General features: G+C 36.3%; 1 protein-coding gene across 1 annotated transcript in view; it reads right to left on the bottom strand.

Moving 5' to 3' along the window:
• Window positions 1-16,359, bottom strand: part of Iswi (nucleosome-remodeling ATPase imitation SWI) — a 473,510-nt gene that overhangs the window by 48,996 nt on the left and 408,155 nt on the right. Inside the window, exons 19-20 of the mRNA XM_090385082.1 lie at window positions 6,474-6,599; window positions 2,580-2,696 (exon numbers count right to left, since the gene is read on the bottom strand). Coding sequence (XP_090241208.1) covers window positions 2,580-2,696; window positions 6,474-6,599 — 243 coding nt within the window. The remainder of the gene's footprint in view (window positions 1-2,579; window positions 2,697-6,473; window positions 6,600-16,359) is intronic.

Genomic DNA, 16,359 nt, shown 5'->3' on the forward strand with positions numbered 1-16,359 from the left:
TGCTTATTTTTTTTACGTTTTGAATTTTACAATCCAAAAAAGAAAAAAAAAAGTATCAGAAATATCAATTAGTATTTATACATTACAGTATTAATTAAGCTATGTACATAAGATTCATAGTCTGTGACCTATACAAGGTATCTTGTCAAGGTAAAGTGCTATATTTACTATATTTATTTATTTATTTATTAAAAATTTAAAATGATTACACCTGTGTTAGCAATTTTATTGGGTTTCTAATTGCTTTTAGTGTTTTAATTTTAATTATCAGACTGAACCTTTTTTTTTTTTTTTTTTTTTTTTTTTGAGTGCTCTGGAAATGGAAAATATATCCTTATTTTTTCCATAAGCCATGTTGTTTTTAATGTGCGAAATACCATAATACGGAGATTTTTAATAACACACACATTGGATTATAGCAGAATCGACTGTACTTATCTTGCACTTTCATAAGAGAACTAAAGTCTTTGTGATCGAGATATTCTTGAGCATTGCTTCCAAAGATTTGACTTTTCTGTATAAGCTGTTAACTCTATTCCTGTTGTACTCGATTTACCTTCAGAAGTTTTTTGATGCTAAGTGAGTGATCTCACGGTAGTTCAGACACTGCACTGACTGGCTCTTTAGGTACTTGTTTCTGCAAGCTATTAGGACAATTAGTTATTTCTTTGTGTTGGTGAGTTTGGAGACTGCATTTTCATGCCTTATAATTTGGATAGTGCTGTATTTGTATGTGGTGCGCAGGTATATCAAGAAATAGAAATTGGTGAAATAACGAGAACCTCAACCTGTGTGGAGTGTAATCTGCCTTTTTAATTTCTTAAAGAATTTTATCACTGAAGAAGTGGTACTGTAATTCTTTAAGAAATTAAAGGCAGATTATACTCCATACGCTGAAGTGATTATTTCACCGATTTCCATTAATTTAAAACTATACAAAAGTAACAGTATAGAGTGTAATACATATAACGTAATACATATTACTACATTTAGGTATATTTAATTTAATTTAATTAAATTTAACAAATCAAAGCAATGAGCTCAAAATATTGGTTATTTGGTTTTTTTTAGGAGCATTAGCAACTAAGGCCATATTGCTCCAGGGATATGTGGTGGTTATTCCCTGACCTTTCTGCATCCTCCGTATTTGGTGGTCATGGGCTCGAACCCTGGACTAATCAAGAAGCATGTGCTACGCACTGCTGCTCCTGCCCACCTGGCTATGGAGGCGCCTCAAAATATTGGGAGTGCTGTGGTTTGGGGAAGAATTGAAGGGGACTGTTCTCATACAAATCACAGCCTTACAAAACGCACTTATTGTGCAACATTTGCGGACCCATCTGTAACAGAACATTGTACAGTGAAGGCGGGATGACTGTGTTCGGTGCAAAGAGTGTAAGAAAATTAGGCACAAACTTTATGAGAGCTTGAAGAAAAGGGGTGGATGCTTCGAAAGAATTAAAATGGAGGACTCATCAAGCTCTCGCTGCCCAACTCAACATCAGTGCTTACACTAGTGCATCAGGCAACACAGTGGCCTCCCCAAAGCAGAATTGCTGGTCTCACTGGTAATTCTATTGTCAAGAAAATGGGAAATATATTGTTCAAAAAGAATAGGTGGAATAGGACCAAGGTATGTCAGAGTAGACGACGCTGTAGAGCAGATAACTTTTATGAGCACAAAATGATATCGTTATACATGTAGGCACTAATGTTATTAAGAGTACATCTCAGGATGGACTTATATAATAAGTGCAGGACAAAGTTGGGAAAAAGTTGCTAGTTAGGATTAAATTTGAAAGTGTCTTCAATTCTGCTCAGACATGATAGGAGGGAGTATGTGTTGAGAGCTTTGTCAATCAATTTAGCCCTGGAGAGATTGCACAAGGCTCGTGGGGTAGAATTTTTCTCAGCATGGTCTGTGATTCTTAACAGGTACGCTGCTTTTACAGGGATGCGACATACTTAAATATTTGGGGTGCAAGAATATTTGCTGTGCTATAAGATATAAGTGAATTTTCATTGGTGCTTTCCTAAATTCCTTTCAACCAGTTTCATTATTCACTGTCAGAAAAAAACAACTTTGTTTAAAGTTTATTTTAAAAAAAAATAAATAAATAACATGATAAAAGACAAATGGCCTCAAAAGTGCACAAGTAACAACTATTTACTTATAAAAACAAACCTATTATTGCAGGTTCTCTCCCTTAACAGAACTCGTGATTACAAGTAATTGCCTTTACTTCTATAATTCACCTTCATTCAGTAAGCAAAGCTTTCCTTCCCCTCACAACTGCAATGTGCTGTGGATTCGTGTGTCAGAGTGAATTAACATAAAACAATACATTTAAAAATTCCCTTAACATTACTAAACCTTGTTGATCAGTCAAAAGATATCCTTATTAGTGTCATATAAATGAAAATAATATAAAAATCCTGTACAATGTATATAGGACAATATGTCGTGGGATTTATATTATTTTCATATAAATAATATATAAATAATTTGATTTCTTAAAACAAATAAAGCATATTTTGTGAAAAATGTATTTAAAAAAATAAAACCACCACTATGTTACCTCTTCTGGCGTCTTTCCTTCAACTTCTCTAGCAATATTTTCTGTATCATCCCTACCATACTTTTCATTTGCTTTAATAAACTGATTAAAATCTCTTCTGGTCCAATTTGTAAAGCCCTAAAAGAGAAGTGAATAAATAATTAAACAAGAGAAATGGCAAATTCTTACTCAGTTCTCAGTAATATCAGCATTTATGTTTATTAGTGTTTAGCAATTAAAGTGGTGGAACTATGCAAGGAAGCAAAGCTTAGGTTGCATTTTAGGTCCCATTCAACCCATAACATGCACTGGGTCCTTTCCACTGCCTGTAATTTTCAAAGTATATTTATTCACTTAATGCACAACAGTTTATGTGAAATACCATTTAACATGAAAATAATGTTTAATCCTAGTAAAAATTAATACATGGAGAATCTCTCACACTTTCTTTCTCTTTCTTTTTCTCTCACTCCATCTCTCCACCCCCCCAAAACCTCCCAATGTCACTGGTGCAATAAGTGAAGCTATTAGTGGTGCAATAATCAACAACTAATGCACAATGACTGCATGAAAGCACGTTAACTAAACAAATAAAATCACTCATCTCCAAGCCCTATTTCTTTCACTTTTGTATAATGCTACACAATAAGGTCACATGGTAATCAATGGACACTGCTCATTGTGGACTAATATTATTAGTGGAGTCCCTCAGGGTTCAGTATTGGGTCCATTATTGTTTTCTGTACAGTAATACCCCGAAGTTACGCGATAGGTGGGTCCGACGAAAATTGCTTAAGTCGAATTCGCGTAAGTCGGGGTACAACTTTGCATATAAATACATGTAAATTTTGTTTAATTGGGACCAAGGACTAACAAAAACACTAGTTTAGAAGAAAAATATTAATAAAATTGCAGTTCTTTATACATATTAATAAAAAATATGTATTAAAAAAATAAATGAGTTACGTAAAAAAGTTATTTCGATGTCGATGGCTTCATAAAATCTAACAAATTCTTCTGAAGACACAGAGACTTCTTTTTTTCACGCAGAATTTCTTCTTAGCAAGCTAATAATTTTTTTATTCCTTGCTTTGTAGCTATAACGTGTTCTTCGTTGTAGTCTATGTTTTCTAAAATTTTTAAGCCCTTTTCAATTGAGCTAAGACCTTCTGTCAAGTTTGCAATTGTCATGTGCTTTTCGCCGTTGCCTCATTTAGGCCTGTAGCATGTGCAATATCACATGGTCTTTCATTTCACTCAGAGCGTTTCACAATTTCATATTTATTCTCTATCGACAGAGGTGGACTGGCCATAAGCCTTACTGGGGAAACCCCGGTGGGCCTGTGTGATTTTGGCCATAAACCATAGTATGACGCCACTATAAATTTTTGACCCAGTCCGCCTCTGTTTATCGATAATTGCTTTTCTTTTTCTCTCTGAATCTGCAGTGTCTTCACCAGTACGCTTCCTTTTCACACCTTTTAAGTATTTTACTCATTTTTAGGGAACAAAGCACAATTACAAAACGAGGAGGCACGCTTGATGCGCATAAACAAAGCTGCGCGCATGTAGCAACTGAATAAACAACACCATAAAGGCAGAGATACACTATTAACACCTCACATTTCTAGGGGTTACTACCATAAAACAATAAAAATCCAGTTGCGTTTCTGCTAGTGGAATCTGTTATAAACTGGTAGTAAACTCGATCTAATTGCATACCGATAGCTGGAATTGTGTTGGTTTTTACGTTATTATGGTGAAATGTGTTTCCCCTAAAACAAATACATTTTCAGAATCTTCTCTTCATTCCTATCGTGTTGCGTTCGGTTGGGGTGATTCTGCGTTCGACTGCTATTTCTTGTAAACACAAAGGCGAATCATGCATAAGCCAATTCGGTTAGTGTTATATTATAAGATATCATTACCGTATTTATAAATAGTGTATGATCAAATTCGTGTAGTGTAAACACGTGTTATATGAGGACTGACTGTATACGGTTCGACCGACGCGATCCATTTCTCTCGTGAAAACGATGTAATTTCCGACAAACGTTGAGCACGAATTCGAATGCACACATATAAATATGACAGTTGGAATACAAATTCTTGTATATGTGTGCAGCTCATTCACACATATACAAGAATTTGAAGTTGAATTTTGTTCATCTTTCGCTCTCACTCTCCGCCGTCGCACCGTATATCGATAAAATATGAAAAACGACCTTGAAGATAGTGGGCGGCAGTGTTGCCAAACAAAAAAATCAAGAACCGCGTAACTCCGAGTTCGCGTAAGTCGGGGTATTACTGTATTTATAAATGATATCGATGATGGTATATCAAGCTTAATGTCCAAGTTTGCAGACGATACGAAGGTTGGCATGGTTGTCAAGGACACTACTGACACTATGCTACTGCAACAGGATCTGGAAAGGTTGAGCAGATGGGCTGAGAGGTGGCAAATGAAGTTTAACATAAAAAATGTAAAGTACTATATATGGGAAACAGCAACCCCAGAGCAACGTATCAACTCTGTGGTACTGACAGTGGTAGAGAATGAAAGGGACCTGGGGGTGGTTGTGCAGGCAGATATGAAGTTTTCTGAGCAGTGCAGATGGGCTGCAAGAGTAGCTCATGGTGTATTGTCGATGATATATAGGAATTTTTCTAGCAGGGATAAGGAGGTGATTATTCCATTGTATAAGGCAATGGTCAGACCACACCTAGAGTACTGTATACAGGTCTGGAGGCCTCATTTCAAGAAGGATGTAGAGATGCTGGAACGAGTACAGAGAAGGGCAACAAGATTAGTGAATGGAACAAAGGGGTGCTCTTACGAAGAAAGGCTTAAGTTTTGCAAATTACAGTGTCTGGAGACTAGGCACCGGCGAGGTGAGCTGATAGAGGTGTATAAAGCCTTGAATGGTTTGAGCATGCTCAATGCTGATGGAATTCTTCCTCTTGCTCAGAATAATCACCTGAGAGGGCATAAATTTGAATTGAGAAAAGACGGATGTAGGATAGACGTGAGGAAATTTGCCTTTAGCCAGCGGGTGGTTGGTTGGTGGAATAGACTTCCATCCCTTGTCGTGGAAGTTGATAGCCTAAATAAGTTTAAGGCTCAGCTGGACAGGTATTTCGAACGAACAGAGGGGTGAAGTGGAAGTGGTAATTTTTTTATTTATTTATTTATTTTTTTTTGGCTGATGCTGCATAAGCTTGCTTTCTTGCATCAAATGCCTCTACTAATGATTAAAAATCTGAATTTTTTCCCTCCTACCTTCTGAAATGTAGTCTAACTTCTTTTCAAGATGGTTGAAAACAAAAAAAAATTGTTTACTTGAAATTAAAAAAATAAAAGAAATATGACAGGTTCTGTTCTTATCACTGTTCTAAGCAAGATTACCCACCAGTAACCTCTCTAACTTGCTTAAGTAAACATTCTGTTAGTTGATATGCTATTTTTGATTTCAGAGTATTATAAACAACATGTAGCTCATAAGCATAGTTAGACAGAAATTGGAACATTGGCTTACATGCAGCACAGGGATCTGCTACGGAAATTAGTTTCTCTGTTTTGTGTTTAATTGTTATACAAACTATTTTTTGTCAAAATTAGTATTATTATTGATATAAAGATTTTCTGCTTTGATTACATTGGCCAACAAAAAGAAATAAGTAATTTATTTTCCCGGGGCAAAAGTTGAAGATTCTAAAGGCAATTGATCTGTCGATTCCAAAAATACCAAAATTATGTCCCTATCATGTCACAAGTGAAATAAATACTGAAATTGTAACTTAATTTCCAGTATCACATAAATAATACATAGTAATAGTTATAGTATTTCCCATATAGTGAAGCCACAATTGCTTAAATAACATTTTGAATTACTGAAAAATTCATGATATAAATACCTCTGTCAGAAGTTTCTCCTTCTCATAGCATTCTTCTTCTGAGAGAGGTTCTCCATCATCTATTTTCTGCTGTTCTTCTTTCTGTACTTTTGCAGAATCAGGTCCCAGATCGGGATTTTTTGGAACCTTAATGATTTTAGAATGATAAAATTATTTATTGTAAACAAGGATTTTTTTGAAAAATTAAATTAGATAACTGATATTTATTAAATTCTGTAATATAATCATTATTTCAGTGTAGTTCTGAATAACACTACCTCTGTTTTTACAGAGAACTATTTGCTGTATGAAATGAATTTACTATGAAATTGTGAAATGTAGTCCAGATGATGAAAGATCTTTAAAAAATAAAATTCTTTGTAAATAAGATTTTTGACAATTAATATTCCTCAAGAAATGCAGAGAACACCATGACATACAAAAGATCTAGGGTTAAGGTCTAAGACCAGTACAACAAACAAGATAATTTCTCTTATAATAATAATATTATCAACTTATTAATGAAGCATGCAAAAAAAAAATCTAATCTACTTTTAGAAGAAATATTCTAATATTCAAAGAAACAAATCACACTGTTCTACACAATTATATCAAGATGCATACTACATGGCTACAATATCTAATAAAAAAAAAAAAAAAAAACCCAAAAATGACAATACTGAATATAAACTGTGCAACCAATCTCCAAATGATTGTCCATGAACAGGCACGAGTCTATGACAAAATTCTGACCAACCTACCACTTCTACCAACAGCGTGCAATCTCAACAATGACAATCAGTAATCCATTTTTGTAAAAATATCTGTTTGCTCATGAAATGGCTAATGAAAATCATATAAAGATAGTACAAAGATGAATAGTTCTGTAACTATTTTGCATTACACAATAATAATCACATTTATGTCACTTGCCTTATCTCAATTAAGTGTTTCACCCAGTAGTCTAATCCCCCCTCCCACAACTTAAGGCTAATGATCAGACACCAGTGGATCCCTCACAACATAAGGCTAACGATAAGACACCAGTGGACTAGAAAACCACCTTGATTACTTCTCTAACTAGAGGTAATCCTATAGGAGTCCCAGATGGAAGTGTATTAGGCACAAGTATTATAAGTTGGATAAGAAGAGAAACACTGGATTAGGCAGAAAATTCAAGTAAAGGGCATTCTTATCAAAACTGAATTGAAATGGACCTAGGCAAGACACACAGCTTGAAGACATGATGACAGATGGACTAAGAAAATAACAGAATGGTACCCAAGGGGAGCTAAAAAAAAAACCTGGATGGAGAGATAAAATTCAAGGGTTTGTGGGCAGTAAATGGATGGCCTTCATTCTGTAGTGGGTTGAAAACAATGGCTGATGATTATAAGTTAGTGTATTAGGATAAGTATTATAAATTGTCAACATCTTTTTTCTCTTATAGAGACCCTACCAAAATATCTGTGCATGGTTATTAGTGAAGTCAGCAGCAATTCCCCTTCACAAATTCTACACTAAACCTCCACTTAAACCACACAGATAGTAAACGTATAGTGTTAGCCGTGGGAACATCGACTACGGAATCCCCTATTATACCCCTAACTGTAAAGGATATATTGTAAAGCCATGCACAAAAAATTTGATACAATCATTTCAATGCTAAATAAAAAATAAACAAATATCAGTCTTTCATTTTGTGCTGAACGCTCTGATAACATACAACATTAGGGAAAAAACTATTTCCCTAATACTTTCAAGTTCAATATTAGTTCAAAATGTACTCTTTCATTTATAATTCTCAGAGAGCTGACTTCAATGATAACTAAAAACAAAACCTTATGTTTTCCAAACTTAAAAAGTTGTACAATGATGACAGAATACACAGCTATTCAATCTGTCAATGTTCATTATTGTTTTCATTAAATAAATTACACATTGACACAATAGTAACAAAGTTAAATGGCCTTTAAAATAATTTCTTTAAATTGACTTCAAGGTAGAGTTGTGAGAAACAGAAAACAATACAAAATACTTAACATGATCTGCAACATTTATTGAACAAATCTTTAATTTTAGTGACTTTCTCTTCATCAATTAGTCTGCTTAAAAATTTTGAAACTTCTTTCTGTTTAAAAATTTTGAAACTTTTCTCTTTGGTAAACGCAGTTCAATAACCCTGCAAAATCAAACATCAATCTGAAATCCTCAACAATCACTAGTAAATCTAGAAAAATATCAGTATAAGCTGAGAAACAGTTAGTGGTTATAAGGCTCAGGATGAAGCCTTACAACCTCTAAAAAGTATAAATGTATTTATTCAAATATCCACAAATCAACTTCATTTTTTAAAGACAGGAGTCTTTTACTCCAAAATGAGAGAATACTGTCAGAAAATCTTAGAAACTGGTTGTTGAAACCAACTTCGGTCAGTTTGGGTAGGAGTGGCAACAAGTGGCAAAATGGCACTGTTTATCACCAATCCAAGAAGAATACCAGTCTTCAAAAATGAAAACTAGAGCTACTAACAAGACTTGGTGCTCTATCATGAGGCAAGAGCAGCAAAGCAACAATGTTGGTAGAATCTATTTCCATCAACATAGTGCCTTATTATGCTGAAGAGTGGCCTCTGTATTCAATGTATTTAGTCCCACTGAACTGCTGTGTATGGAACAAGCACACTGGAAACTAAGATTTGTGCTGCTCCACAAAAACTTTTGACCTTCTAAGTTAATACAATTGAATATGCAGTAATTACAGCATTTGCATTTTGCAAATTCATTGGATATCTGAAGATAGAGATCAAAAGCTAAAATACTGAAACAAAGATCAGAGTTGAAAATACATATGAAGAAGTAGTAGTAGTTTTGTACAACTAATAATAATGTAACTATGGATCTTAATTAAATGATACCACATATTAAATTATAGGCCAAATGCATATAAGAATTAAAATTTAGCAGCCCAGCCAGGTCCAAAATATAGGAAATATTAAATAGCAATTCAACAGTATAAACCAGTGGTTTTAAATCGGGGGTTCCGCAGCATCCTAGGGTGCTGCAACAACATTCCAGGCATGCCATGTAATTTGGGTTTAAGTTTGACCTTCTCACGTTTTTAACGTCAGAAGGTCAAAGACCACTGGTATAAACCAAGACTGTAAGCCAGCCAGAATGCAAATAAAGTACACAACGAAAATATACAAAAGTCAGCCACCAAGTCTTATATTCCTTGAAAAGCTACTAGACCAATGAATGATGGAACCTAAAATTTCACAAAAAAGACAATTAAGTTAGCATTAGCAGAGGCATATGATGCAAGAAAGCAAGCTTATATAGCATCAGCCACAAAAAAAAAAAAAAAAAACATTCCCATTTCACCCATCCATTCGCTCCAAATGTACTCACATCTGGTGAGTATGGGCTTGGCACATCCAGGATCCTGAGCTGCATATCATCATTCTTCTCTTTCTTGATAATTCCCTTCTACTTCTGACTCTTTCTTGCTCTCTTTCTCTCTCTCTGAGTAATTCAGATTTTTTTTTTTTTTGGCTGGTGCAGCATAAGCTTCAGGCTTCCTTGCACCATATGGCTAATGTTGATAATAATAATAATAAAAATAAATGTTTGTCTAGTTCTGCCTTGAATTTATTTAAGCTGTCAACTTCTATGAAAGATGGAAGTTTTTGTTCCAGCAATCAGCCACTCACTGGCTAAAGGGAAATTTCTCCACATCTATTTTACAACTGTCTTTCCTCAATTTGAATTAATGTCCCCTCAGGAAATTAATCTGGGCAAGAGGAAGAATTCCACCAGCACGGAGATTGCTCAAACCATTCAAGGCTTTATACACATCAATCAGATCACTTTGCAGGTGCCTGGTCAAAAGACACTGTAATTTGCAAAACTTAAGCCTTTCTTCATAAGAGCAACCATCTGTTCCATTCACTTATCTTGTTGCCTTTTTCTCTATACTCGTTCCAGGGTCTACATTCTTCCTAAAATGAGGCTTCCAGACCTGTATACAGTACTCAAGGTGTGGTCTGACCATTGACTTTATACAAGGGGATAATCACCTCCTTATCCCTGCTAGAAGGAAGGCGCCTCCGTAGCCAGGTGGGAAGGAGCAGCAGTGCGTAGCATATGCTTCTTGATTAGACTGGGGTTCGAGCCCGTCACCACCAAATACGGAGGATGCGGAAAGGTCAGTGAATGACCACCGCATATTCACGGAGCAATATGGCCTTAGTTGCTAATGCTCCTAAAAACCAAAACAACAACAACAATCCCTGCTAGAAAAATTCCTGTATATCATTGACACGATACCACTATCTACTCTTGCAGACTGTCTGCACTGCTAAGAAAACTTCATATCTGACTGAACAATTATCCTCTTCGTTCTCTACCACTGTCAGTGTAGTACCACAGAGTTGATATGTTACTCTGGGATTACTGCTACCCATATGCAGTACTTTACATTTGTCAATGTTAAACTTCAATTGCCACCTCTCAGCCCATCTGCTCAACTTTTCTAGATCCTGTTGCAGCCATTACTGTCATTAGTGTTATTAACAACCCAGCCAACCTTCATATTGTCTGTAAACTTAAACATTATGCCTGATATAAAACAACAATGGGCCCAAAACCGAACCTTGAGGGACACCACTAATAACATTAGTCCACGGAGAGCAGTGTCCATTGATTACCACTCTCTGTCTTCTCCCACTCAACCATCCCTTTATCCATAGCAGCAATTTGCCTCCAATGCCACACTGCTCCAATTTGTGCAGCAGTCTTCCATGTGCAACAGTATCAAAAGCCTTTCTAAGATCCAAGTATATAATATCAAAGTTATTCCCTGCATCCAGTTCTTTTGTGACTGCATCATAGTATCCAATCAAATTGGTCAGGCAAGACTTCCCCTTAACAAAACCATGCTGTGTCTGAGCTATAACTGAAGTCTTGTGTAGATGATCCTGCAGTGCTTCTTTAACCAGTGCCTCCATTAATTTTCCTGGAACAGAAGTTAAACTCACAGGTCTATAATTACTTGTGTCAGCCTTTGATCCTCCTTTGTGAATTGGGGTCACATTTGCACATCTCCAGTCTATGGGTACCTCCCCTGAGTCTAAGGAAGCTCTCATAATTATGGCCAAGGGTTTGCTTACTTCCTTTGCTGCCTCCTTTAATATAACTGGATAGATCACATCCACCCCAAGTGCCTTTCTTGTGTTTATCTTCAACAATTTCTCCTCCACTTTACTCTCAGTTATTGCAAGATTATCTAGCTTACTGCCAGAGTTGAATACACCTCTGGCATTCCCCTCGCTGAATAACTCCTCTTGTGTGAATGTCGATGCACAATATTCATTTAGTTTGTTAGCTACCTGAACAGGATCATCAACAGTTGAACCATCGATATCAAGTGGACTGATCTGATTCATTTCCAGGATTGCACATTACTATCTGTCCAAGTCTTTTGGTTCACTCCCAATTCTTCATGCATATATTTAATGTTGATCTTTACTATGGTATATCAGCTTTTATCTTCACTTTCTACTTAATATTAATTGTATATTATATATTCTAACTACATTTAGTTATTGCTTCTTTCCACAGTGTTAGTATGTACATCCCTTCTCTAAATTCAGTGTTTAAATTTTATCCCTAGTTATTTAAGTTGTATACACACTAGCATTGTACTGACCTGATCTGTGTCATCTTTGTTTACTGCTCTTTCTCTTCCCCACCACCGTTATCCATTTTATAATGGGTTTTACTTAGTTTTCTTTTTTTTTTTACCTTCAGTGGACATTCTTATATATATATATATCTTTCGATATATCAGATTACAATTTTTCATATTTTTGTTGCAGTATTTTTTTAAAGTTTAGTTTGTATGACAGTTCTCTATACTTTCATCACATTATATAAATATTGGCCGCAACTTTTGCCCATCTCTGCTCTCACCTCTGTCCAAACCAGATGGTTCTGTCGTCACTTCAGCCAAGGATAAAGCTGACCTGCTAGCATCCCATTTTTCTTCCAACTGATGTATTAATGATCTTGGTAAAACACCTCCCACCATTCCCAACACATCCATTCAATGCCTCTTGTAGTCTTCTGTCAAAAGGATGTCAGAAGGATTCTGAAGAATCTTGATGCTAAGAAAGCTCCAGGTCCCGATGGTATTTCTCCACTTGTTCTCAAAACCTGTGCTCCTGAACTTACTCCTATTCTTTGCCGCCTTTTTTCACTTTCTTATTCCAAAGGTGTTTTTCCTTCTGCTTGGAAATTTGCTCATATCCAGCCAGTTCCTAAAAAGGGTGACAAATCCCTCCCATCCAATTATCGTCCCATTGCAATTACTTCTACTCTTTCTAAAGTAATGGAGTAATCAATTAACCGCCAACTCTTAAACTACCTAGAAACCTTCCATCTGATCAACGACCGCCAGTATGGATTCCGTCAGTGTCAATCCACTGGTGATATTCTGACTTATGTTACCCATTTATGGACTAATTCAATGGAAAGGTTCAGTGAAACACAAGTAGTTGCTCTTGACATCTCAAAGGCTTTCGATCGTGTTTGGCATAAAGGTCTTCTAAACAAGCTTCCATCTTATGGTTTGCCAACTGTTTTTAATAATTGGTTATCCAGTTTTCTCTCTGATCCTTCACTGAGGGTGATGGCAGATGGCTCTCTGTCTTTCTTTTAACTTCTCCACTAATGCCAGTGTCCCCCAAGGTTTAGTTCTTTCCCCCCACTCTTTTCCTCTTGTATATTAATGACCTTCTTCCATTTACTGGAAATTCTATCCATAGTTTTGCTGATGATAGCACATTGCATTCCACTTTCCATTTTGAGAAACCTTGTCCTGCTGAATCAGCTTCAACTTCTCGAAAATCTGCTGCCAATTCCTTAAATGCCGATCTTCAGGTAATTCTCCAGTGGGGTAAAGACAACTTAGTTGATTTCAACCCTTCTAAAACTCAGTCTTGTCTTATATCTCGCAAAAAGGATTCTTCTGCTCCTATGCTTATCTTTAGTGACACTCCGATTTCTAGGCCAAATGATATATCTCTTTTGGGGATTACCCTGACTTCTAATCTCTCTTGGCACAAGCACATTACAAATATTGCTTCCTCTGCATCTAAAAAACTTGGTTTTCCCTTTCGCTCTCGGCATTACTTTTCTTCCAAACAGCTGCTCACTCTGTATAAATAGCAAATCCGCCCTGTCATGGAATATTGTTCCCACATCTGGGGCGGTGCCCCCAAAACCTCTCTCAGGCTTCTTGATTCCATTCAGAAGAGGGCAGTTAGGTTAATTAATGATTCATCTCTAACAGAGTCTCTCCACTTGCTGTCTCATAGATGTACTGTTTCTACTGCATGCCTCTTCTACAGATACTTCCATGGGCACTGTTCTTCTGAATTGGCTTCTATAATTCCCACTCTCTCTTTCAAAACAGTCCAAAGACGTGCCGCTGCCAGCCAACATCCATTTACTGTCCAACTCCAAACTCACAGAACCAACTTCTCATCTTCTTCGTTTATTCATTCAATTGCCGTTTTCTGGAACAACCTTCCTTCATACGTATTTCTTGAAAATTACAGTCTACAGAAATTCAAAGTCCGGTGTCAACAAATATCTTTTTTCGTCTTCTCAACTTCCAACCCAAGCACGGTACTAAGTACTATAGGTTCTAATACCTCTCGTGTTTGTGGTTTACATAAAAAAAAAAAAAAAAAAAATGATATAGCCATTAAAATGAGTTGCCATTTATACTCAGTCATACCGTTAAGTGTTTCCTGCACCCTATTATCACCCCTCTTGTGAAGGGATCCAGGTCTTTTTATTGTACAATTTTGCTGCATCTAGCCACTAGTGGGAGTAAATAAATTATACATCACACGTTTAGCAGTATTGCAATCTACTTGTCATGCGTATTTTGGAATTAAACATTAATTTTCAGATGAGAGATGTCCTAATACGTGTTGGAAATTGCCTTATGTGAGCGCGCGCGCACACACACACACACACACACACACACACACACTTGTGCATTCTTTATAATTATGTTTAAACCTTTAAATTTATTCAAAGTATCCACAACACCAGATGGTGATGCTAGTCTACCTAGTGCTGTGGAGTGGATAAAACAAATTTCTGCATATCTATCCTGCAACCATCCATTTACAATTTAAATTTATATGCCCCTATGTGTGTGTGTGTGTGTGTGTGTGCTTTACTGAAGAAAGAGTAAGGATTCCATCACCACATAATCATATCCTCATCCATGCTAGCAAAATCCCCATATATCACTGACAGAAATCCCATTATCTCTCCAGCAACTTGCCTGGACACGGTTAACTCGGAGACAAAAACGATTACAATAAAAACTTTTCTGTTATATTTATTTCATGAATAATCAATATTTCTTGTGATTATGATTGCTATTAATACATAAACGGCTCAGTGACATTATTAAAAAGTTTATTAACTATTTATACTCAAAGTTGATGAGATATATTAAATCCCAGTGTTTCATTAAATTTTTAACAGAAAAAATATGAATGTCAGAGAGAAATACCCGACTCTAGACACTTTACAAGTAAATAATCCTGTTCTCTATAGTTAGGGAAGCACACTACGTGGTTGTTTTCCATTAAGGTCATTAATATATTAATAACCTCTTACACCACATGAAATTGTAAACATTTCATCCTTCAGCCCTGCACTTTGTCTGTGGGGAACAGACAAAGACTTTACATTTGTCAATGTAGTAGTAGTAGTAGTGGCACGTGATGCAAGAAAGCAAGTGTAGGAGCTTATGCAGCATCAGCCAAAAAAAAAAAAAAAAAAAAAACCACACCATCCCTCCAAATGCCTGTCCAGTTCCTCCTTAAATTTATTTAACCTATCAACTTCCACAACGACAGATGGAAGTTTGTTCCAGCAATTAACCACCCGCTGGCTAAAGGCAAATTTCCGCACATCTATACTACATCTGTCCTTTCTTAATTTGAACTTATGTCTCCGTAGGTTCGTAATCTGAACAAGTGGAAGGATCCCATCAGAATTCAGCGTGCTCAACCCATTCAAGGCCTTATAGACCTCAATCAGATCACCGCGCAGGTGCCTAGTCTCCAGCCATTGCAATTTGCAGAACTTAAGCCTCTCTTGGTAAGAGGATCCTTTCATTCCCCTCACCAATCGTGTTGCTCTTCTCTGTACACGCTCAAGCAAATCTACATCCTTCCTAAAATGAGGCCTCCAGACCTGTACGCAGTACTCAAGGCATGGCCTGACCATTGCCTTATACAGAGGGACAATCACCTCCTTTTCCCTGCTAGCAAAATTCCTATATATCATTGACAAAACCCCATGACCTGCCCTAGCAGCCTGTCTGCATTGCTCAGAAAACTTCATATCTAACTGCACAATTACTCCCAGGTCTTTTTCATTTTCTACCACCTTAAGTGTAGTACCACACAGTTGGTACGTTTCTCTGGGGTTACTTCTACCCATATGCAGTACTTTGCATGTGGGGAACAGTTGCTTATTTCACTTAATTAAAAATCTTCAGAAGCACTTGGCATCATTCCATCTTCTAGGAAGATACAAAATGGATGTTGACTTTGCATTACATTCAAAAATGATACGTCTATTGCATTTGTTCCCCAAGAAGACATTATTCATGCAACTACCAGTCTAGAAAATTATTTACCAGAAGAGTTTAAACCAATTTTAGAATGGTTTACCAATAAGTATATAGGATGTCTCAGAAACAATGATACCAGAGCTGCACCAACATTTCCAGCTAATATCTGGTCCATATACCAACAGATATTAAGTGAAAGCGATAGAACAAACAATTTGAGGAAGCTTGCTATTGCAAA

Source organism: Mastigoproctus giganteus, chromosome 11 (genome assembly GCF_048544385.1).
Source record: "Mastigoproctus giganteus isolate SK-2022 chromosome 11, ASM4854438v1, whole genome shotgun sequence".
NCBI lineage: Eukaryota > Metazoa > Arthropoda > Arachnida > Uropygi > Thelyphonidae > Mastigoproctus > Mastigoproctus giganteus.